Source organism: Chiloscyllium punctatum, chromosome 19, assembly GCF_047496795.1.
Source record: "Chiloscyllium punctatum isolate Juve2018m chromosome 19, sChiPun1.3, whole genome shotgun sequence".
Classification (NCBI taxonomy): domain Eukaryota; kingdom Metazoa; phylum Chordata; class Chondrichthyes; order Orectolobiformes; family Hemiscylliidae; genus Chiloscyllium; species Chiloscyllium punctatum.
The window spans coordinates 42004420-42028954 of NC_092757.1; the positions used below are offsets into that span (position 1 = coordinate 42004420).

Below are 24535 nucleotides of genomic sequence, written 5' to 3' on the forward strand. Positions count from 1 at the left end.
CTTAACTTCTCTGCTTCAAGGAAAACAAAGTCCAAGGATGCAATGCTGAAAAAAATCACAGCTGGTCAGGCAGCATTCCTGAAGAAGGGCTTCTGCCCAAAACGTTGATTCTCCTGCTCCTCGGATGCTGCCTGACCTGCTGTCGTTTCCCAGTGCCACACTCTCGACTCTGATCTCCAGCATCTGGAGTCCTCACTTTCTCCAAGGAAAATAAACCTAGTTTCTAACAGTTTGTCCGCATAACTTACTTTTAATCCATTCAAGGGATGTGGTTGTTACTGGCCAATCACAATTCTAGTCCAGTTGGAGTAGGGCAAGAGTTTTAGGATTCTTAACAGCAACAGGAAAGGAATAGTGTTCCTGTCCCCAGTCTGGCCGATTTGTGGTTGGGAGGAAGGTTGTGGGTTTGGAAAGTGCTGTCAAAGAAACTTTGTTGAGTTGCTGCATTCCATTTTGAAGATGGTATACAGGTTTGGGTTTTAGATTTAGATTTAGATTTTAGCTGCCATTGTGCATTGGTCAAGGGAGTGAATATTTAAAGTGGTAAAGTAGTGATGATTAAGCAGGTTGCTTCACCTTGGATGATTTGAACTTCTTGTTGGAACTGCGCTCATCCAGATAAGTCGAAAGTTTTGCGCCACACTCGTGAAACATGCGTTGTCTCTAGTAGGCAGCCTTTGGGGAGGCAGGTGCTGAGTTACACATCACAGAATTTGAAGCATCTGACCTGCTCCTATAGCTTAATATTTATATGATTGGTCTAGGTCAGTTTCTTGTCAATTGCAACACCCCAGATTGTTAATAGTGAGCGATTCAGTAATAGTAGTGCCTTTGAACACCAGTGGAAATAATTAGATTCCCTCTGGTTGAAGGTGGTAATCTCCTAGCGCTTATGGGTGAAAATCAGGTCAAGTTGGTATCATTTACCTCCAACTTATTGCCTTAAACCATTCAAAGCATTATATTAGTATCAATAAGAGTGCCTGAGGCTACACCTGATGTGAACACTCAGTGGAGATTGTTAATATTTTGGCTGCTAATTGATCTGTTTGGGACTTCCTTCTTTTCATAATTTTGCCTGCTTGTGTTCAACTCATTTCCAGCTGATATACTCATCTACATTATTGTTACCTCTCAATTAGATAACTACAGTGTTCTCCTGGTCAGTCTCCAATCCTCCACTCTCCAATAGTAGCAAACTCCCCAGAACACGGCAGTGAAAATGTGCAGAAAACATTGGGTACGTAAACTAAACAAGTGCACACAGGTTAGAAACCTGGAGTCAAAATCGAAAATACTGGAATGTCCAGCAGGATTTTTAGTGTCTGAAGAACTGGATTTTTTTTCAATAGATTATAAATCAGGCAGCATTGTACTCCAGATCCAGCTCTGATCAGGTAACAACAGGAGAAAATGACTATGCTTGAAGAGAATACAAAGTGAAGATGTTGAGATGCAAGAACAGCTGAGAGAGTCAGTGCCTGACTACAAGGGACTTAACTAAAGTCCTCAACATTGTGTCAGAAGTTTGGAAAAACGTTTGTTGAATGAATTATAGATCCTCGTCACAGAGAAATAAATAGTTCTCAACCGTTGTTATGGGTAGCTTTGTGACCTAAACTGTGCATCTTCTTCCTCAGGTTTGTTCACTGGTCCCCATCATCCACACTCAGCCAATTCCTTTCCAGAGCACAGTCACCTTTCGAACTTGTCCACTAACCCCTTTGGAGCAGTAACCTACACTGTCCCAGCAGAAAATATGCTGCATGGCAATCAGCATCCACAGGTCAGCTCTGTTAAATATATCTTGATGTTTCTGACTTCCATTTTGAAGCAATATTCTTCATGTTTTACTGCCGAGTTAATGAACATTCAATTTTTTCCACCCTGTACTAACAACACATAACACACATATATGGCTCAAACAACATCTTTCTGAACTGTTCACCGTTGTGTTAAAGATGCCAAATTCATCATTCATTTTGCTTTATTTCTCAGTTTTATCACACTGACAGATTAAAAATGAAACATTAAGGCTTATAATGCAGAATCTCTAAACATTTCTGTGTAACATTACTTTATTCCCTCGTGATGATGGTATGTGATGCTCGTGTGTCTTGTATCATCTGCACCTGCTCCGTGACAGTAACTTGTATGTTATTATTTCTGTACAATCAATCTGAACTGTGAATCATGCTGTATATTGTGCATATCACTAGTGGATATGTTATTAATAATAGAATCCTAACAATACAGAAAGAAGCCATTTGGCCCATTGAGTCTGCACTGACCCTCTGAAAAGCATCCCATAATCCCACATTTACTATGGTGGACCCACTAGGCTGAGCATCCCTGACACTACACAGGGCAATTTACACGGCCAATCCATCTAACTTGCACATCGTTGAACTGTGAGAGGAAACCAGAGCACACGGAGGAACCCACAAAACATGGGGAGAGCACAGAGCTGTAAGGCAAATATGGGCATCAACATCTCACCTCCAGAGGCCTGTCTTGAAGCCCTGCATCCCAAACCCGCCTCCTGGAGTTATCTCCCAGCCCTATCTCCTGGGCTGGCATCCCGATCCCACTTCCTGGCTGATCTCTCGTCCTGTCTGCTGGGTTGTCCTCCTGGGCTTCTGTCTGTTCAGAACAAGAGATGAGATTGTGTTGCTGGAAAAGCACAGCAGGTCAAGCAGCATCCGAGGAGCAAGAAAGTTGACATTTCAGGCCAGAACCCTTCATCAGGAATGATGCTGGGAGTCTCAGGGTAGACAGATTAATAGGAGGAGGGTTGGGCTGGGAAGAAGGTAGCTATAAGTGCAACAAGTGGATGGAGGTGGGGGTAAAGGTGATAGGTCGGAGAGGAGGGTGGAGCGGTTAGGTGGGAAGGAAGATTGACAGGTGGGACAGGTCATGAGGATGGTGCTGAGCTGGAAGGTTGGAACTGGGGTAAGGTGGTGGGAGGGGAAATGAGGAAACTGGTGAAGTCCACATTGATGCCCTGGGGTTGAAGGGTCCCGAGGCGGAAGATAAGGCGTTCTTCCTCCAGGCGTCAGGTGGTGAAGAAATGCCGATGGGGAGGCCCAGGACCTCTATGTCCCCGGCAGAGTGGGAGGGGGAGTTGAAATGTTCAGCCTTGGGGCGGTGGGGTTGATTGGTGCGGGTGTCCCGGAGATGTTCCCTAAAGCGCTCTGCGAGAAGGCGTCCAATCTCCCCAATGTAGAAGAGACAGCTTTGGGAGCAACGGATACAATAAATGAAATGTGTGGAAGTGTAGGGGAAACTTTGATGGATGTGGAAGACTCCTTTTGGGCCTGTGATGGAGGTGAGGGGGGAGGTGTGGGCGCAGGTTTTGCAATTCCTGCGATGGCAGGGGAAGGTGCCAGGATGGTATGGTGGGTTGTTGGGTTGCGTGGACCTGACCAGGTAGTCACGGAGGGAACGGTCTTTACGGAAGTGGATAGGGGTGGGGAGGGAAGTTTATCCCTGGTGGTGGGGTCCGTTTGTAGGTGGCGGAAATGTCAGCGGATGATGTGATTTATGGGGTGGAAGGTAAGGTCCAGGAAAGTTCTGTCCTTGTTGCGGTTGGAGGGGTGGGGTTCGAGGGCAGAGGTGTGGGATGTGGATGAGATGCTTTGGAGGCATCTTCAACCATGTGGGAGGGGAAACTTTGGTCTTTAAAGAAGGAGGCCACCTGGTGGGTTCTGTGGTGGAACTGGTCTTCCTGGGAGCAGATGCAGCGGAGGCGGAGGAATTGGGAATAGGTGATAAAAGTTTTGTAGGGGCAGGGTGGGAGGAGGTGTAATCCAGTTAGCTGTGGGAGTCAGTGGGTTTGTAAGAAAATGTCAGTACTGAGTCTGTCACCATTGGAGATGGAGAGGTCCAGGAAGGGGAGGGAGGTGTCTGAGATGGTCCAGGTGAATTTAAGGTCTGACTGGAAGTTGATGAAGTTGGTGAAGTTGATGAAGTATCCATTGCTCCTGATGCAGTCTCCTCTACTATTGAATTCTTATCTATCATCTCCCCAGCCCCACCCCTCTCCCATTTATCTCTCCATCCCAGAGGCTCCCAGCCTCATTCCTGATGAAGGGCTTCGGCCCGAAATGTTGATTTTCCTGCTCCTCAGATGCTGCCTGTCCCACCTGTCAATCACAGAGCACTTTAGGGAACATCTCCAGGACACACTCACCAACCAACCCCACTGCCCTGTGGCTGAACATTTCAACTGCCCCTCCCGCTCTGCCAAGGACATGCAGGTCCTGGGCCTCCTCCATCGCTACTCTCACACCACCCAACGCCTGGAGGAAGAAGGTCTTATCTTCCACCTCGTGACCCTTTAACCCCAGGGCATCAATGTAGACTTCACCAGTTTCTTCATTTCTCCTCCCACCACCTTACTCCAGTTCCAACCTTCCAGCTCAACACCATCCTCATGACCTGTCCCACCTGTCAATCTTCCTTCCTACCTATCTGTTCCACTTCCTCTCTGACCTATCACCTTCACCCCCCCCCATCCACCTATTGAATTCTTATCTACCATCTTCCCAGCCCCACCCCTCTCCCATTTATCTCTCCATCTCAGAGACTCCCAGCCTCATTCCTGATAAAGGGCTCCGGCCCGAAATGTTGATTTTCCTGCTCCTCAGATGCTGCCTGACCCGACCTGCTGTGCTTTTCCAGCACCACACTCTCAACTCTGATCTCCAGCACCTGCAGTCCTCACTGTCTCCCTGTTCAGACCAAGACTCAGAGGTGAGATTGGGGGTTTCCCTTATTGAAATTTTAACCCTATTGCTTGATCTAGGTGTTAAGGTAACCACTAAGACTTATCTAAAACATACTTTATTGAGGTTTCTCAGCTATATAATTCTGAACAAGTCAATTGACCAATTTTCACAGATCTTTAATGAGTCACATTTATTTTCTTTGTTCTTGGATATTTCTCTAGACTGAATTTGGATGAATGTGAACTTTTGCTGTTCTTGGAAAATCCTGCTTCTACATATTGGCCTTATCAATAAATTGTTCCACAGAGCAGAATACACAATCCAACAAGGCACTTGGGTAGTGGTTTGATAGTAAAATCTCCCAAGACAATGCAACATTGAAACACGCAGATTCTCATCTTGTTTTGCAGGTAGACATCCTCTCGGATACTGGGTTTACCCTGACCATTAATACAGCTGCAATCTCCAACCAGATTTTCCCTGGGTCCACAGTGTCTGTCGACAGCCATAATGCTACTTCTGGTTCAAAATTCCAGCCACCAGCTTATTATGAACAGAGACAAGGATATCTATTTCCAGACAGCATCACAGCTCAGTCACCTTCCTGCTGCAGCACAATGCTGCCTGAACCTAGTTCTACAGTAATCAGTCAGCAAGAACCATTACCTTGTCCGAGGCCTCTTCAGAATCCAAAATACCAATCTGGAACTGACATGTTTCCCCCAGTCACCACTGGCTCTGCCCTATCACCTTTCACCCAGCAATGCTCAGCTTTAAGACTCCCCCCAGCAATGACCCTGTCTCCTTCAGACACTGGTCCATCATCCTCTGGAACAGTTCCTTCTATGCAACTGCAGCAAGTCACTTTACCCCAAGTACAGTCACTTCGTTTTGCACCAAAGTGGGAACACAAGTCCGTGAACCCAGAAGAGGAGTCATTTCCCTCAACTGCATCTTCACAGACCCAAGACTTAATGCCCCTACTCTCAGCAGGTAAACCTAACACAAATAATGAGTTACTATTCAAATATACTGTTCAATATGATTCTAGCAAATATTGCACAATGTTTATAATAATATATCCAGTAAGTATTGCTGGAAAGGAGCCCTATGTTGTGCTTAAATGAGATTAGTTTAACACTAGCTAATCATACCATCACACAACTATCCTGGATAAATGCGAGGTGATGCATTTTGGAAGGTCGAATTTGAAAGTTAAGTACAGGATTAAAGACCGGATTCTTGGCAGTGTGGAGGAACAGTGGGATCTTGGTGTGCAGGGACATAGATCCCTTAAAATGGCCACCCAAGTGGACAGGGTTGTTAAGAAAGCATATGGTGTTTTGGCTTTTATTAACGGGGCTATTGAGTTTAAGAGTTGTGAGATCTTGTTGCAGCTGTATAAAACTTTGGTTAGTCCGCACTTGGAATACTGTGTCCAGTTCTGGTCGCCCTATTATAGGAAAGATGTGGATGCTTTGGAGAGGGTTCAGAGGAGGTTTGCCAGGATGCTGCCTGGAATGGACGGCTTATCTTATGAAGAGAGGTTGACTGAGCTCGGACTTTTTTCATTGGAGAAAAGGAGGAGGAGAGGGGACCTAATTGAGGTATACAAGATAATGAGAGGCATAGATAGAGTCGATAGCCAGAGACTATTTCCCAGGGCAGAAATTGTTAACACGAGGGGTCATAGTTTTAAGCTGTTTGGCGGAAAGTACAGAGGGGATGTCAGAGGCGGGTTCTTTACGCAGAGAGCTGTGGGAGCATGGAATGCGTTGCCAGCAGCACTTGAGGAAGCGAGGTCATTGGGGATATTTAAGAGACTGCTGGACATGCATATGGTCACAGAAATTTGAGGATGCATACATGAGGATCAATGGTCGGCACAACATCGTGGGCTGAACGGCCTGTTTTATGCTATGTTCTATGTTCTTTTAAATATCTCCTTCAGGTACAGTGATCATCTCCAGATTCCACCAGAGCACATTAATTAAAATCCGAAAGAACCACAGATGCTGTAAATCAGAAACAAAAATAGAAACTGTTGGAAAAGCTCAGCAGGTCTGGCAGTATCTGTGAAGAGAAATCAGAGTTAACGTTTTCGGTCCAGTGACCCTTTCTTAGGAGGTTTTGAGAAAGGATCACCAGACCCAAAATGTTAACTCTGATTTCTCTGCACAGATATTGCCAGATCTGCTGAGATTTTCCAGCACCTTCTGTTTTTGTACATCAGAGCACAGCCTGACTAGCTTGAATTTCTCCAGTTAAACATCTGTCACATCATAAACCTGCACTCATCCCAGACACCATGAAGGGCAAAGTGACCTTGGCATTCTTCATGTGACACTGCTCACCTTCAGATGGGAGGGGCACCAAACTGAGCTCAGGAAATCTGAGAGTTTTTGTTGGTCCTTCCAATCACTGTTCAGCTAATTGAAGATCCACTTCCTTGAGCCTTGCGATATCCGGTATTAAAGGAGCATGAAGTAGCAGCACCTAATAGACTTCAGGAGGTATTGGCCCATCTCAGACTACCTGGAGGTGTTAATAAACCAGAGATTAGCCTGTGGTGGTAATGCACCACAGGGAGGCAAGAGATACTTAGCTCATCAACCAGCAGGAGGTGTTAGCTCACAAGAGACAAGTCAGGGGTGCTAATGTTCCAGAGACCAACAGGAGATGCTAATGCACCAGTCAACTGGAGGAACTATTGCAAGATAGTTGGTACAGGAGGTGCTAACTCAACGTTAACCAACAGAAGATATTTATAACACCATAAACCAAGAGGAAGCCCTAGTGAATCCTAGACCAACAGTGGGTGCTTGAGCACCATATAGGACGAGCAGGTAGTGCTAGCTAAGTGTAGACCAGTGACAGGTACTGGTGCATCTTCAACCAGCAGGAGGAATTAGTTCATCTTATACCACCGGATTTGTAGTCCATTCGAGGCCAGTAGGAGGGATACTAATACTTAGACCAATAAGAGGTGCTGCCATACCACAGATAAGCAGTGGGTGTGAGTTCAATATTGACCAGCATCAAGTGTCAGTGCGCTATTGACAACAGGAAGCCCTAGCTCACCACAGAGTCTCAGGAGGTGCGAAAGTACCATAAACCAGCAGGAGGTACAAGGGCAATCGACTAGCAATAGGTGCAAATGCCCTCTAGACCTCCAGGAGGTGCTTATGTACCGTAGACTACTGGAGACACTCTTACACTGTCGCCAACACACAGGCACTCCTATACACGCATACGCACAGACACACATATACACAGATGCGCACACAGACACCCATACACACCCTTACAGACACACACACTCCCACACTCACACATGGACCCCCTCACAGACTTAAGACACTCTGCACTCACTACACACACACATACATTTTCTCACACTCACAACCCCCAACCCAGACAGACACACACACATACAGACAAAGACCCACATGCCCACATATATTTTGTGGGGTGAATTTGTACTTGCAGAGTTACATTGTACTTTGCTCAAAAACTGCATGAATTCATGTAAAACCCTGTTATCTCACTTTTTAGATTAGAATCAATCATGGCATAGACAGAGAACACAGGGGGCCAGTACCTTCAACATATTGTCTAGCTATCACCATTGTCAACAGCTAAACTGAGAATGCAACTTTTTTAAAAAAAGGGTTTGTGATTTACACATGAAAGAAGTGAAACTATCACTGTATTCTAACAGATGAAAGGCTTAACAGACAATCAGTTTTCCAATGTATCATTTCAGTTACATCACACTGTAAATGTTTGCTATAAATTCTGTGTTAGGATCGAGCCCTCCACTATCACCTGATGAAGGAGCGTCGCTCCGAAAGCTAGTGCTTCCAGTTAAACCTGTTGGACTATAACCTGGTGTTGGGTGATTTTGAACCTATCGTAGCTGAATAGGAGGTGCTACTATACCACAGACCAGAAGGTGGTGCTAGATCAGAATAAACAGCTGCAGTTACTAGCTGATCGTGTATCATCGCCAGCAGGAGGTGCTAGCTCTTAATAGACCAGCAAGAGGTGTTAGTTCACTGTAGATTGGTAGGAGGTACGAATGTCCCAAAGACATGAAGCAGCTGTGAATGCACCATAGATAACTGTAGGTGCTATTGTATGATAGACCAACAGGAAGAGGTGCATTAGTGTTGTGGAGAAATGTTTGGTGTCGAGAATAAAGGGTGTGGATAACTGAACACCTTGAAAATTTTGGGTGAGTCAGGGAAAGCCAGCATGGATTAATGACAGGTAGATCTTTCCTGACAGGATGCTTTAAAGAGGTGACTGAGGTAGTGGATAAGGGAATATCTATTGATGTTGTTTATATGGACGAAGGCATTTGATAAAGTCCCACCTATTAGGCAGGGAGGTAGTTGTCGAGAGAGGGAGCCATGGTTTACTAAAAAAGTTGAAGCTCTTGTCAAGAGGAAGAAGAAGGCTTATGTGAGGATGAGGTGTGAAGGCTAAGATGCGGGGACTGAAAGTTATAAGTTAGTCAGAAAAGATCTAAAGAGAGGGCTAAGAAGAGCCAGGAGGGGACATGAGAAGTTGTTGACCGATAAGATCAAGGAAAACCATAAGGCCTTCGATAGGGTATATCAGGAATAAAAGAACGACTAGAGTAAGATTAGGGCCAATCAAAGATAGTAGTGGGAAGTTGTGTGTGGAATCTGAGGACATGGGGGAAGCGCTTAATGAATACTTTTTGTCAGTATTCACATTGGAAAAGGGCAATGTTAGTGAGAATACGGAGATACAGGTTACTAGATTAGATGGGATTGAGGTTGACAAAGAGGAGGTTTTTAGCAATTTTGCAAGAACTAAAAATAGATAAGATGAGCCAGATGAGATTTATCCTCAGATTCTCTGAGAAGCCATGGAGGAGATTGCAGAGCCTTTGGATTTGATCTTTATGTCATCATTGTCGACAGGTGCAGTACCAGAAGACTAGAGGATAGCAAATGTTGTTCCATTGTTTAAGAAGGGGAGTCGGGACACCTCTGGTAATTATAGGCCTGTGAGCCTTACTTCGGTTATGGGGTAAGATGTTGAAAAAGGTTAAAAGAGATAGGATTTATAATCATCTGGAAGGGAATAATTTGATTAGGGATAGTCAACGCAGTTTTGTGAAGGGTAGATCGTGTATAACTAACCCTATTGAGTTCATCAAGGAGGTGATAAAACAGGTGGATGAAGGTAAAGCAGTTGATGTGGTGTATATGGACTTCAGTAAGGCATTTGATAAGGTTCCACACTTTAGGCTATTGTAGTTTGTGCAATGTTTCAGGATTGAAGGTGATTTAGTGGTTTGGTTCAGAAATTGGCTCGTTGAAGGAAGAGGGAGGCTATTGGTTAATGGGAAATGTTCATCCTGGAGCTCAGTTACCAATGGTGTGCCACAAGGATCTGTTTTGGGACCACTATTGTTTGCCATTTTATGAATGATCTGGAGGTGGATGTAGAAGGATGTGTTAGTAAATTTGTGGATAACACTAAGGTAGGCAGAGTTGTGGATAGTAGTGAAGGATGTTGTGGGTTACAGAGGGACATAGATAAGATGCAGATCTGGGCTGAGAAGTGGCAAATAGTGTTTAATGCAGAGAAGTGTGAGGTAGTACAATTGGAAGAAGTAGCAGGAATGCAGAGTTCTGGGCTGATGGTAAAATTCTTGGCAGTGTAGATGAACAGAGAGATCTCAGTATCCAGGTGCATAAATCCCTGAACATTGCCACCCAGGTTAATAGGGTTAAGAAGGCATATGATGTTTTGGAGTTTATTGGTTGAAGCCACAAGGTCATGCTTCAGCTGTACAAGACACTGGTAAGGCCGGACCTGGAATATTGTGTACAGTTCATGGCTTTTGGTGTTGAATAGGGATTGAATGGCCATGGTGAAGATGAGGCGTTGGGAGCCGGGGAAACGGAAGTCTTGGAGGAGGTGGAGGGCATGGGTGATGTCCCAAATGTATGTGGGCAGTTCCTGGACCAGGGGGGATAGGACAGTATCGAGGTATGTGGAGATGAGTTTGGTGAAGCAGGAGCAGGCTGAGACAATAGGTCAGCCGGGGTAGTCAGGTTTGTGGATCTTGGGAAGGAGGTAGAACCGGGCAGTGCAGGGTTCCTGAACTATGAGGATGGAAGCTGTGGGTGGGAGGTCCCCTGAGGTGATGAGGTTGTGTATGGTCTGGGAGATACTGGTTTGGTGAGGTCATGGTCGAGGGGGTGGTAGGAGGAGGTGTCCTCGAGTTGGCGTCTGGCTTCAGCAGTGTAGAGGTCAGTGCGCCAAACTACCACTGCACCCTCTTTCTCTGCTGGTTTGATGGTGGGGTTGGGATTGGAGCAGAGGGAGTGGAGGGCTGCATGTTGTGAGAGTGAGAGGTTGGAGTGGTGGGGGGGGGGGCGGGGGGGGGGGGGTGGGTGGACAGTTTGAGGTAGTCAATGTCCCAATGTCAGTTGGAAATAAAGAGGTCAAGGGCAGGTAACAGACCACCATGGGTGTCCAGGTGGATGGGGTGTGTTGGAGGCAGGTGAAGGGTCCTCGAAGGTGGGTGGAAGTCTTGATGGGAAAAGTAAGCTCGGACACGGAGGCAGCGAAAGAAGTGTTCGATGTCATAAATAACTGAGATAATAGTCCATCCTAAACCAGCGCAGCAATGCTTGTTCAGCATAGATCAGCGTGAGGTGCTAGTGCACAAAAGACAGCAGACATTGCTAGGTCAGTGCAGACCATCAGGTGGTGACAAAGCCGAGGTGTGAGTGCCCTCCAGACCCACAGGAAGTGTTACCACTGGAGTTCAGCACCAGGTGGTGATGTCACATAGATCTGCAGAGGATGGTAATATACCACAGATGAACTGGAGGTATGAAGGCACATAAACTGACAGGAGGTGCTTTCTTAGTTTGTACCAACAAGAGATGCTCGTGCAACATAGACCAGTAAGAGACCTTAGTGCATGCTAAACCGACAGGGGGTGACAGCATTGTAGAGAAGCAGACGCCACAACATTATAGTCAAGATTAGAGTAGTGCTGGAAAAGTATGGCAGGTCAGGCAGCATCCGAAGAGCAGGAAAATCGATGTTTTGGGCAAAAGCCCTTCATCAAGAATTTTCCTGCTCCTCAGATGCTACAATAACCACAACATTATAAACAAGAAGATGGCACTTTCTCAATATAGACCATGAGGAGGTAGTAATGGGCCAAAATGCAGTGGGAAACACCTGTGCATCCTTGACCAGCAGAAGATGCAATATATTGTAGCTTCACAGGAGATTCTGGCACAATACCTCCCATTGCGAGGTACTGCCATACTACAGACCAGAGGGGAGTGTTGTTCAACATTAACCAGCAGCATCAACTAACACATGGTCATAAGTATAAGTTCACTGCAGAGCAGCTGGAGATGCTAATACATCATCAACTAACAAGAAATATCAGCTTATGATAGACCAGCAGGAGGTGCGAAGCCCCCATAGATTGACAAGTGCTGAAAGAATGGTTGCCTGGCAGAATGGGTTAGTGCACCACAGACCTGCAGATCATAGTAATACACCAGAAACAAACTGAGGAAGCAATTGCACTGCAAACCAACTGAAGATATTAGCTCGGTATTGACCAACAGGAAGCATTGGTCCTTCATGATCAGTAGCAGGTACTACTGCAACATAACCCAGCAGGTGTCATTATCTCAGTACAGAGATGTTAGTTCACCATAGTCCAGTTGGAGATGCAGCAGCACAATAGAACACCAGCAGTTGCTACCATAACATAAACTTTACCTGGCAAAGGAACAGCACCCTGAAAGCTTGTGATTTAAAATAAACCTTTTGGACTATAACCAGGTGTTGTGTGACTTCTGACTTTGTTCACCCCAGTCCAACACTGGCATCTCCATATCATAATTTAAACTAATAGGACGTATGTGATTAGAATAGACCAACAGCGAGTGCTAGTGCACAATACACCAATAGGAGGTGCTAGTGCATCATCCCATGCAAACAGGATGCGGGAGCAGACCATTGCCCAGTAGAAGGTGTTATATGATATAAAGCAGATCAGCAGGAGGTGACTGATGTGCCTTAGATCAGAAGGAGGTTTCACTCGCAGTAGACCAGCAGGAGATGCTAACTCAATCAATCATTACGAGGTGCTGGTGTTACATAGACCTGCAGAAAATGGTAATATACCACAGACAAAGTGAAGGTGCTGAAGAACCATAAACTGACAAGAGGTATTAATTCAACATAGATCAATGTGTGATGCAGCACCCAAGACAAGCCAGGGGTTGGCATGGGGTACTGATGCCCCACCATCCAACAGTTGATGTTTGACCCCCATTGAACGGTCACAGGTCCAACTGTACCATAAACCGCAAGTGTCACTATCTCAGTGTAGACTAGAGTAAGGGCCAGGAGGCTCAGAGGAGATGTGAGGGAAATAAAATGTGATGGGAATCTAGAACTCACCACCTGTAACAGTGGTACAGGCAGAAACTCATAATATTTAAGAAGTATTTAAATGTGTATTTGCAATGCTAATATAAACAAGTGCTAGAAATAGTTTGAGGGTTATTTTTCACTGGTACAGACTTGATGGGTTGAAGGCCCTTTTTCTGTGTTGTAGATCGGAATGATTTCATACTCTAAGGGAAGGTGCTGATACACCATAGACCAATAGCTTAGTGCACCCTAGGCCAGCAGAATATACGAGCAGACCATTGCCCAACAGGAAGCAATAGCACACCTTTCTGCCAGAGCAAGTGCTTCCATAGCATAAACCAACAGCAGGGTGTTATATCAGTATTCACCTACAGGAAACTTAATGCATCATCGACAGGTAAGAGGTGCAAGTGCACCCTGTTAGGGCAGGATAATCTAGCAGGAGCTGTTAGTGCTCCATGGACCAGCAGGAGGCAGTAACACTATAGTGACAGGTAGCAGGGCGAGCTTGCAATAGCCCAGCAGAAGACCTTCATCAGTCATTAGAACTTGCTACTGTTCCATAAAGCAGGAGTTTTCAGTATCTCAGTATAGAGGTCAAGGATGTGTTAATGCTGCCTGGAGGAGTAAGAATCACTCACGCACTTGAGAGAAAGCAGAGGTGCTGTTGTACCTGAGACCATAGGGTGGCACTAGTGCATCAGAGACTGGAAGAGGGGCTTCAGTGATCCTGAGGCCAGCAGTCAATAACTGCAATCTTCGGACAAGGAGGACCTATTGCACCGTAACCCAGCAAACTTGAATTGATTAGTAAAAACCAAAAGAACTGAAGATATTGTGAATCAGACACAAAAACAGAAGTTGCTGGAAAAGCTCATCAGATCGGTATTTGGATAACTGGGGTTCTTTCTGGGGAAGGTGGGACCTCTATAAACAGGATGGTCTACACCTGAACCTGAGGGGCACCAGTATCCTTGGGGGGAGGTTTGCTAGTGCTGTTGGGGGGGTTTAAACTAACTCTGCCGGGGCATCGGAACCTGGACTGTAGCTTTAGGGTGCAGGACCTGGAGTGTAGGGAGGTTAGGAATATGGCATCAATCTTAAAGGAGGGTGCCTGTAAACAGAAGAGTGGCTTGAAGTGTGTATACTTTAATGCCAGAAGTATACGAAATAAGGTAGGTGAACTTGCAGCGTGGGTTGGTACCTGGGACTTCGATGTTGTGGCTATTACGGAGACATGGCTAGAACAGGGACAGGATTGGCTGTTTCAGGTTCCAGGGTTTAAATGTTTTAGTAGGGTCAGAGGTGGGGGTAAAAGAGGGGGGGGGGTGTGGCTTTGCTTGTCAAAGATAGTATTACAGCGGTGGAAAGGAAGATGGACGAAGATTTGCCATCTGAGGTAGTTTGGGTTGAGGTTAGGAATAGGAGAGGTGAGGTCACCCTGTTAGGAGTCTTTTACAGGCCTCCTAATAGTCCTCGAATCGTTGAAGAAATGATTGCGAAGATGATTCAGGAGAAGAGTGAAAGTAATAGGGTGGTTGTTATGGGGGACTTTAACTTTCCTGATATTGATTGGGAAAGCTATAGCTCGAGTTCGTTAGATGGGTCGGTATTTGTACAATGTGTGCAGGAGAGTTTCCTGACACAATATGTAGATAAGCCAACAAGAGGTGAGGCCATACTGGATTTGGTTCTGGGTAACGAACCAGGCCAGGTATTAGAACTAGAGGTAGGTGAGCACTTTGGGGACAGTGACCACAATTTGGTGATTTTTACTCTAGTGATGGAGAGGGATAAGTGTGTACTACAGGGCAAGAGTTATAGCTGGGGGCAGGGAAATTATGATGCGGTGAGGCATGACTTAGGATGTGTGGATTGGAAAAGTAGATTCCAAGGCAAGAGCGTAATTGATATGTGGAACTTGTTCAAGGAGCAACTATTGAGTGTCCTTGATAAGTACGTACCTATCAGGCAGGGAGGAAAGGGTCGTGTGAGGGAGCCGTGGTTTAATAAGGAATTGGAATCCCTTGTTAAATGGAAGAGGGCGGCCTTTGTAAAGATGAGGCGTGAAGGTTCAATAGGGGCGATTGAGAGTTATAAGGTAGCCCGGAAGGACCTGAAGAGAGAGCTAAGAGCAGCAAGGAGGGGACATGAAAGGTCCTTAGTTGGTAGGATTAGGGAAAACTCTAAGGCTTTCTATAGGTATGTTAGGAATAAAAGAATGACTAGGGTAGGAATAGGTCCAATCAAGGATAGTAATGGGAAGTTGCGTGTGGAGGCTGAAGAGATTGGGGAGGCACTGAATGAATACTTTTCGTCAGTATTCACTCAGGAACAGGACATTGTTGTCTATATGAATACTGAGGCACGAATAAGTAGAATGGATGGCATTGAGATATGTAGAGAAGAGGTGTTGGAAATTCTGGCAAGGGTGAAAATAGATAAGTCCCCTGGGCCTGATGGCATTTATCCTAGGATTCTCTGGGAAGCAAGGGAGGAGATTGCAGAGCCATTGGCCTTGATTTTTGTGTCCTCTTTGTCTACAGGAGTAGTGCCAGAGGACTGGAGGCTAGCAAACATGGTTCCCTTGTTCAAGAAGGGGAGTAGGGATAATCCTAGTAACTATAGGCCAGTGAGTCTCACTTCTGTTGTGGGCAAAGTCTTAGAGAGAATTGTAAGGGATAGGATTTATGCACATCTGGATAGGAATAATGTGATCAAGGATAGTCAGCATGGTTTTGTGAAGGGCAGGTCGTGCCTCACAAACCTTATTGAATTCTTTGAGAAGGTGACTAAGGAGGTAGATGAGGGGAAAGCGGTAGATGTGGTATATATGGATTTTAGTAAGGCGTTTGATAAGGTCCCCCATGGTAGGCTACTGCAGAAAATACAGAGATATGGCATTGAGGGTGAGTTGGAGGTTTGGATTAGGAATTGGCTGGCTGGAAGAAGACAGAGGGTAGTAGTTGATGGCAAAGGTTCATCTTGGAGTGCAGTTACTAGCGGTGTTCCGCAAGGATCTGTTTTGGGACCATTGCTGTTTGTCATTTTTATAAATGACCTGGAGGAAGGGTTAGAAGGTTGGGTGAGCAAGTTTGCGGATGATACGAAAGTCGGAGGAGTTGTAGACAGTGAGGAAGGATGTGGCAGGTTACAGCGGGATATAGAGAAGCTGCAGAGCTGGGCAGAAAGGTGGCAAATGGAGTTCAATGTAGCTAAGTGTGAGGTGATTCACTTTGGTAAGAGTAACAAAAAGATGGGGTACTGGGCTAATGGTCGGATACTTGGTAGTGTGGAAGAGCAGAGGGATCTTGGTGTCCATGTACACAGATCTCTGAAAGTTGCCACCCAGGTAAATAGTGCAGTGAAGAAGGCATATGGCGTACTGGCTTTTATTGGTAGAGGAATTGAGTTCCGGAGTCCTGAGGTCATGCTGCAGTTGTATAGGACTCTGGTGCGGCTGCATCTGGAATATTGTGTGCAGTTTTGGTCGCCATACTATAGGAAGGATGTGGAGGCACTGGAACGGGTGCAGAGGAAGTTTACCAGGATGTTGCCTGGTATGGTAGGAAGATCCTATGAGGAAAGGCTGAGGCACTTGGGGTTGTTTTCATTGGAGAAAAGAAGGTTTAGGGGTGACTTGATAGAGGTGTACAAGATGATTAGGGGGTTAGATTGGGTTGACAGTGAGAACCTTTTTCCACGTATGGAGTCAGCTATTACAAGGGGGCATAGCTTTAAATTAAGGGGGGGTAGATATAGGACTGATGTTAGGGGTAGGTTCTTCACTCAGCGAGTCGTAAGTTCATGGAATGCCCTACCAGTAGCAGTAGTGGACTCTCCCTCTTTATGGGTATTTAAGCGGGCATTGGATAGGTATATGGAGGATAGTGGGTTAGTGTAGGTTAGGTGGGCTTTGATCGGCGCAACATCGAGGGCCGAAGGGCCTGTACTGCGCTGTATTCTTCTATGTTCTATGTTCTATCTGGCAATATCTGTGAAGAGAAGTCAAAGTTAACGTTTCAGGTCAAACATTATTTTTGCACAACTGGGGGCACAGCTCACAGAGGATTGGCAAAACTTATAACCACAGACCAACAGGAGGTGCTACTGTGCCAGTGCCAGTGCACAATTGACAACAGGGGACACTGACTGTAGACCATCAGGAGGTGATCAAACACTATAGACCAGCAGGGTTTGTTCATTCACAATGGTCCAGCAGCAGATGCTGATGCGACACAGATCTGCAGAAGATAGTAATGCATCACAGACAAACTGGAGGCATGAAAGAACCATAAACTGACAGGAGGTATTAACTCATCATAGACCAATGGGAGGCAGCACTGCACCCTAGACCAGCAGGGGGCAGGATAGTACTGTAGAGCCCAGCAGGAGGTTAACACCAGCTGCTAGTATCACAAACCAGCAGGTGTCACTATCTCAGCATATGATGTGGAGGAACCATGTTGAACAACGTTAAAAAAACCACACACCAGCAGGTTATAATCCAACAGGTTTGGAAGGACAAACTTTTGGAGTGCTGCTCCTTCGACAAGTAGCTCCTTGCTCAGCATATATTAACAGGTGACTCAAGTGTAATATAGACCAGTAGAACTACGCAAATACCACTATTTAAAGAAAAATTTAACAATTTTATTCTTTAAGTCCACAAGAGAACATTAAACAACAATTAGTTACAACTCCTTTCTCTTAAACCTATCTTTTACCTCCCACTCTACAATATGGAAATCTAGTCCAATAACTTCCACCTTAAATTTATGGCAAATCAATTTCAAACCCAGTTGTCATCTTTGGATGACAAACTTTCTCTGTAGATTTCTCCAGGTCTGCTGCACAAATTTCTTCTGGACAGGTACCTTTCAGAGAGTTATTCTGCTGGCAGTCTTGGTACTTGCTTGGCTGCTCTTTACTGTTTCCCCCCCAACATTCAAAATATCCGATTTTATACATCAGATCATTTCATTGGTTTGATGTCATCCCAAACAGTAAAATTCAAATTTGATCGGATTTTGGTATTTAGGGGATAATTTAAACTGATTGGCCGAATTTGAATTTGTTTTTGTTCCATGGCAACGCAGCTCCAGCTATTTGCTTCACCAAATGTTACATTTTTAAGTTGTTCAGCACACGCTGTGCCTCTCTGGGTCTATGCCAACTTCCATTCTCTCTTAAAGATACAGTACCTGCACCTTCATAACACCTCCCCCCTTAAGAAAAAATGAACCATCATAATGAAAATGTGGCTTCATTTTTTTCTCTATTCCTTAACCAATTTACCATGACATACATATGACTTTAATCTAAGTTCATATTAACTTCTTCCATATATATATAAACATTGGATAGATACCAAACCCATCTAAACTTTGTCAGCTGAATCCGCAATAATGCATCTGCGATTACATTCTTATAACCCAAACATATACGATTTGTAAGTAAAAAGTCTGTAACATAAGACTCCAGTGAAATAATCTCATATTCCCATCTTTAAAGCGTTCCAATACTGTAAGAGGATTGTGATCCGTGTACACAACTTTGACACATTCTTCGTGAAATACACATTAAAATGTTGTAAGGCCAGTACCAAACTCAATAGTTCTTTTTTGGTCGTGGAGTATTTCCTCTCGTGGATGTTGAGTTTCTTTGAAACGTAACCAACTGACAGTTCAATCCCATCATCTTCCTGTAGGAGTACAGCTCCAACCCCTATGTCAATAGCATCGATGGCAACTTTGAAAGGTTTTGAAAAGTTTGGTGTAGCTAAAACTGGTTTGGTCGTTAATGTTGCTTTTAAATGGTCAAATGCCTCCTGGCATTGCTCTGTCCACCAAAACTTTGTTCTTCTTCAGCAAATCGGTTAACGGTACCACTATGCTGCTGAACAAACTTCCGATAGCTTCCACTTGGTCTCAAAAATTGAAGCACCTCTTTCTACAAGGTTGGTTGGAAATCCCTCGATGGCCTTTGTCTTTGCATTCCTTGGAGTCAACCTTCCATGAACTATATTATTTCCCAAGAAAGTCACCTCTGCTTTCGCTAAAACAGTTTTATTTAAGTTTATCACTAGTTTTGCTTCTCGTAGTCATTCAAAGAGCTCTGTCAACTGTACCAAGTGAGTCCCAGGACTTGCTAAGTCATTCAGATAGACTGCACAGTTTGTTAATCCAGCCACAATTTGGTTCATTCGAGTCTTTGTAATGTGACGGATGTGTTCTTCATTTCAAAGGGCATCACTTTAATTTGATATCGCCCATTTAGGGTTACAAACCCAGAAATTTCTTTTGCCATCTCTGATAAAGGTACCACGCATTAAGTCAAACTTGGTGATGTAACTGGCTTGTCTGCCTTTCTCGATGCAGTTCTCCAATTTAGGAATTGGATAGGAGTCCAATTTTGTAACAACGTTGACCTTCAAAGAATTGTTGAGTCCCATCCGGTTTGGGAACTAAGACAATCGGCAAACTCCACTCTGGTTCGGTTCGATGATGTCCGCATTGAGCATTTCCTTCTTGACCTATCTGTCTTTGAAAGGCTTAAGCCGTTTTGGGTGTTGTTTTATTGGAACAGCATTTCCTACATCTACGTCATGTACAATAGCATTATTCCTCCCCATCTGATTCTTACGTCTGGCCTTGTACTGCAGTAACAAACCTTTCAACTGTATTCTATGCCCCTGAGACAGAGAGTTTATTAACCTATCCCACTCCTTAAGGACTTCTTCATTTTTTAACATATTTTGCTGCACATCAAAATCCACATCATCTGGATTTGATTCCTTACTTTGTGGGGCAGTAACTAACAACTGTTTCTCCAGTTCTTTCAGATAACCTTCAGGAATATCCTCTGCCTCCTTTTCGGAGTATGCGTCAACATAAATCTTTTGTTGTCTCATCTTTCTGTTGTAAATCTCTGAGCCTTTCAGGAGTAAACACTTCTGTCTGACACTTCTGTTCAGGTTTTTTCCTGCACCATTATGTCAAACAGGGGATCCGCTAACTGAACCTCAACTCCTTCATCTTTCTCTTTAGTTTTTGCTTGGTACTGTGACTTATGATAATGGGATCTTGTTACTACGTAGTCTGCGAAAATTCCAAGATATTTTTCTTTTAACTCCTCAGTTTCTTGGTCTTCCTTGGGCTTCTGCACAACAAAGGGTGTCACTCCCACCTTGGAGCCTGCCAAATCATTCCCAAGAACAAACTGTATTCCTGGAGCTGACACTCTGTTAATCACTCCCACTGTTACTTTCCCAGTCTTGAGTTGGCACTCCAACCTGATATTACATAAGGGAACACTAAATTTCTGTCCATCTATCCCACACTCTCAGGTCATAGATCAGAAAGAATGCAAATTTGCTCATCTCTTACTACTAGAGACTGGTTAGATCCTGTATCTCTCAAAAGTATAACTTCTTGCCCTTCTCCCCCTTATTCTTTCTGAGTAAACTTTACCCACAGAGGTGAATTATTTACAGAGATCAGGTACTAACTCCATACCCAGCCCCTACCTAGGCTGTGCACTCTCCTGCAGCTTCTCAACTTTTCTTGGGCTTTCCTTTCCTACCTTCACTAAGGCCAGTGGCTTAGCTTCTTTTACCACATCTTTTCCCACAATGCCTTTCTTGAACAACCAGCACTGTGTCTGTACATATCCCACTTACTGGCAGTGACAGCACCTTTTCCCAGTGCCCTTCTGAAACCACCGGCACTGTCATTTTCTATGTCCCACTCCATTACAGTGAAAACACCCGAGGCCTTTCACCTCCTGTCCATCCTCTTGGGCTTTTTTTTTATCCTGTGGTAAACATTACTCTTTGTTCTCTACTCTTGGTTTAGTCATGTAGGATCTCCCTTTCTCCCAACTTCTATCCCTCACAGGATGAAATTCTGGCCAGAAGCTTGTTTTATGTACCAACAAATATTAGATTAGATTAGATTAGATTAGATTACTTACAATGTGGAAACAGGCCCTTCGGCCCAACAAGTCCACACCGCCCCGCCGAAGCGCAACCCACCCATACCCCTACATCTACCCCTACATCTACCCCTTACCTAACACTACGGGCAATTTAGTATGGCCAATTCACCTGACCTGCACATCTTTGGAGTGTGGGAGGAAACCGGAGCACCCGGAGGAAACCCACGCAGACACGGGGAGAATATGCAAACTCCACACAGAGAGTCGCCTGAGGCGGGAATTGAACCTGGGTCTCTGGTGCTGTGAGGCAGCAGTGCTAACCACTGTGCCAATATTCATCTGCTAACTCTGTTGCCCTTCTCACTTGCTGAACTTTCTGTTCCTCCACGTGAATTCTTACCATCTCTGGAAGTGAGTTTTTAAATTCCTCCAGCAAAATAATCTCTCTTACAATCTCATAGATCATATCTATCTTTAAGGCCCACACCCATCTATCAAAATTCGTATGATTAATTCTCTCAAACTCAACATAAGTCTGACCTAGTTCCTCCTTTGTGTTTCTGAATCGCTATCTATAGGCTTTTGGTACCAATTCATAAGCACTTAAAATAGCCTGTTTAACCTCTTCATAGTCTCTTGACCCCTCATCTGACAGCACGACAAATACCTCACTAGCTCTGCCTACCAGTTTAGTCTGAACTAGCATTACCCATAAATCCTTGGATCAACCCATCTGCCTAGCTATTATTTCAAATGAAGTAAAGAAGGTTTTGACATCTTTCTCATCAAAACGTGGCAATGTTTTAACAGATTTGTGTATATCACTACATTCTCTCTTCATCCCCATCCTGTTGACTTTCCTGACTAATTTGCAACTTCTGAAGTTCAAATTCTCTCTTTTTGCTCAGCTAAGAACTTTCTCTTTCTTTTTTCTCTCTCTCCTCTCCCTCTTTCTCTCTCACTTTCCTTTCTCTCTCTTTATCTTTCTCTGTCCCTTTTTCTCTCTCTTTCACTAATTTAAAGTAAAATTTAACAATTTTATTCTTTAAGAATCTCCCTTGTTTTCTTTTTCCTCACTTTCTCTCTCTCTTCTCTCTTTCCCTTTGTTTATCTTCTAACTCCATTTTTCTCCATTGTAATTTAAGTTTTTCTAACTCTACCGCACCTGCCTGCTTCTCTGACACACCTGAGTGTTTGAGTAATTCCCCTACAATTTCTGATTTACTTTTGTCCTTGGTTGAATGGAATTCTAACCTCTTTCCTAATTCTAAGAATATGGTCTTTTCTTTTCTTTCCAAACTTTCTTGGCAAATTTGGGAATCATCTTCAAACCCCAGAACCTCTTTAGCAATTTGAACAGCCACTTCTCTCACTGTTAATTTAACCAACCACAGCTAGCCGAAATTAAACAAATTGTGTTTTATTCAAAGATCTAGGAGCCGAACTGGCAAGTGTTTAAATTATTGGGTTTTTTTCATGCCCCCAAACCTGTTCAAATTTGGTGATACGGTGACTCAGTGGTTAGCACTGCTGCCTCACAGCGCCAGGGACCTGGGTTCAATTCCTGCCTCAGGCGACTGACTGTGTGGAGCTTGCGCATTCTCCTTGTGTCTGCGTGGGTTTCCTCCGGGTGCTCCGGTTTCCTTCCACAATCCAAAGATGTACAGGTCAGGTGAATTGGCCATGCTAAATTACCCATAGTGTTAGGTGCATTAATCAGGGTTGGGGAATGGGCCTGAGTGGGTTACTCTTCGGAGGGTTGGTGTGGATGTGTTCGGCTGAAGGGCCTGTTTCCACACTGTAGGTAATCTGTGCAAATCTCAGACTGGATCTGTCTAGACCTGTTCACATCACGGATGAGAGCCCCCAAACTGTTCAAATCCTGGCAACCAACCCCTAACTGTTTAAATCCCGGTGATGTGCCCCCAAACTGTTATGACACTGGGTAAACTCCTCTGCTAATTTAAACCTGATACAGAGGAAAGCTCACCTCGTGCCATAAACTGTTGTATTTCGAGAGGCAAAGAACTATCCCAAATATCACTAATTTAAAGTAAAATTTAACAATTTTATTCTTTAAGACCAGAAGAGAATATTAGCCCTGCGTAGTTTGGTTAAGATTGATTCATTAACAATTCCCTTTTTACAGAGAAATATGAAGATGGACCATTAGCACAGTTCCGCCATGACTTTGTCCCTTCACCATCCAGCTGCCCGGTAAGACTCATTGCTGAGTTTTTAAGTGATTCACTTTTATTTTGCTTTTCTGAAAGCTCAATATTTTGTGCTGATTTTAATAAACAATTGGATCTTGCCAATATTTGTATTTCTATGAAGAGATTTGGAAGGAAGGATCATGAATCTGCAAATATATGAACTAGCAGTTTTCACAAGGCCTTTGATCAATTTCCATTCTTGGTCCCATCCAGTCAGGCAACTCACGGACAGAATTTTGGAACAGCTCCCGCTTCTAGCTCAGTTTCACTCCAATCTTCGAGTCCAAGCTGCTAAAGCATTGACACTAACTGCTGTGGTCCTTGTATAGTCGGTGGACCCAAAATGCCCTTAGGGAGGGAATTCCAAATCTTGACCCAGTGACAATGAAAGAACAGTGATATATTTCCAAGGCAGGATGGTGAGTGGCTTGGAGGGGAGCTTGCAGGTGATGGTGCTCCCATGTATCTGCTGCCCTTGGAAGGGGTCATGGGCTTGCATGGTGCTGTCTTTGGTGTTTTTCTGCAGTGCATTTGAAGTGGTTAGTGTCGTTGCTTTAGCAGCTTGGACTCGAGGATTGGACTGAAGCTGAGCTAGAAGCGGGAGCTGTTCCAAAGACCACCTCACTTTATTGAGATAAGACTATAAGATAAAATTTATTGTTATATTTCTTTGGCTTTTATATTCTGTGTTTTGGTTTATTTTCTGTGTTTTAAGATGGTGCTGGAGAGTGGTGACACTAAATAACACTTTTCACTGTTCATAATACATGTGACAATAAACCAAATCAAATCAAAATCAACCAATGCTGGCCCAGTCAGTGATGAGTAAATAATCATTTTTCTCTCATTCAGATTGGTAAATTCTGTCCTAGAGTTGCCTGACTGGATGGAACCAAGAATGGAAATTCATCAAAGGTCTTCTGAAAGCTGCTATTTCATATATTTGAAGATTCTTGATCCTTCTTTCCAAATCTCTTCATAGAAATAAATATATTGTGATAGCACTATTGATGACACCTTCCATCACTTTACTGATAATCAACTGTGGACTGACGGGGCAGTATAACTGGCTGGGTTAGATTTGTCCTGTATTTTGGATACAGGGCATACCTGTGCAATTGTCAGGGAGGTGCCAGTTTTATAGCTGTACTATAACAGCTTGGCTGGGAGTGGCAAGTCTTTAGTACTATA

At 44.3% G+C, this 24535-nt stretch overlaps 1 protein-coding gene across 1 annotated transcript in view; it reads left to right on the forward strand.

Moving 5' to 3' along the window:
* mlxipl (MLX interacting protein like) overlaps nucleotides 1-24535 on the forward strand; it is a 253703-nt gene that overhangs the window by 178504 nt on the left and 50664 nt on the right. The window contains exons 8-10 of the mRNA XM_072589170.1: nucleotides 1641-1786; nucleotides 5141-5723; nucleotides 23278-23345. Of these exons, the coding sequence (XP_072445271.1) occupies nucleotides 1641-1786; nucleotides 5141-5723; nucleotides 23278-23345 (797 nt within the window). The remainder of the gene's footprint in view (nucleotides 1-1640; nucleotides 1787-5140; nucleotides 5724-23277; nucleotides 23346-24535) is intronic.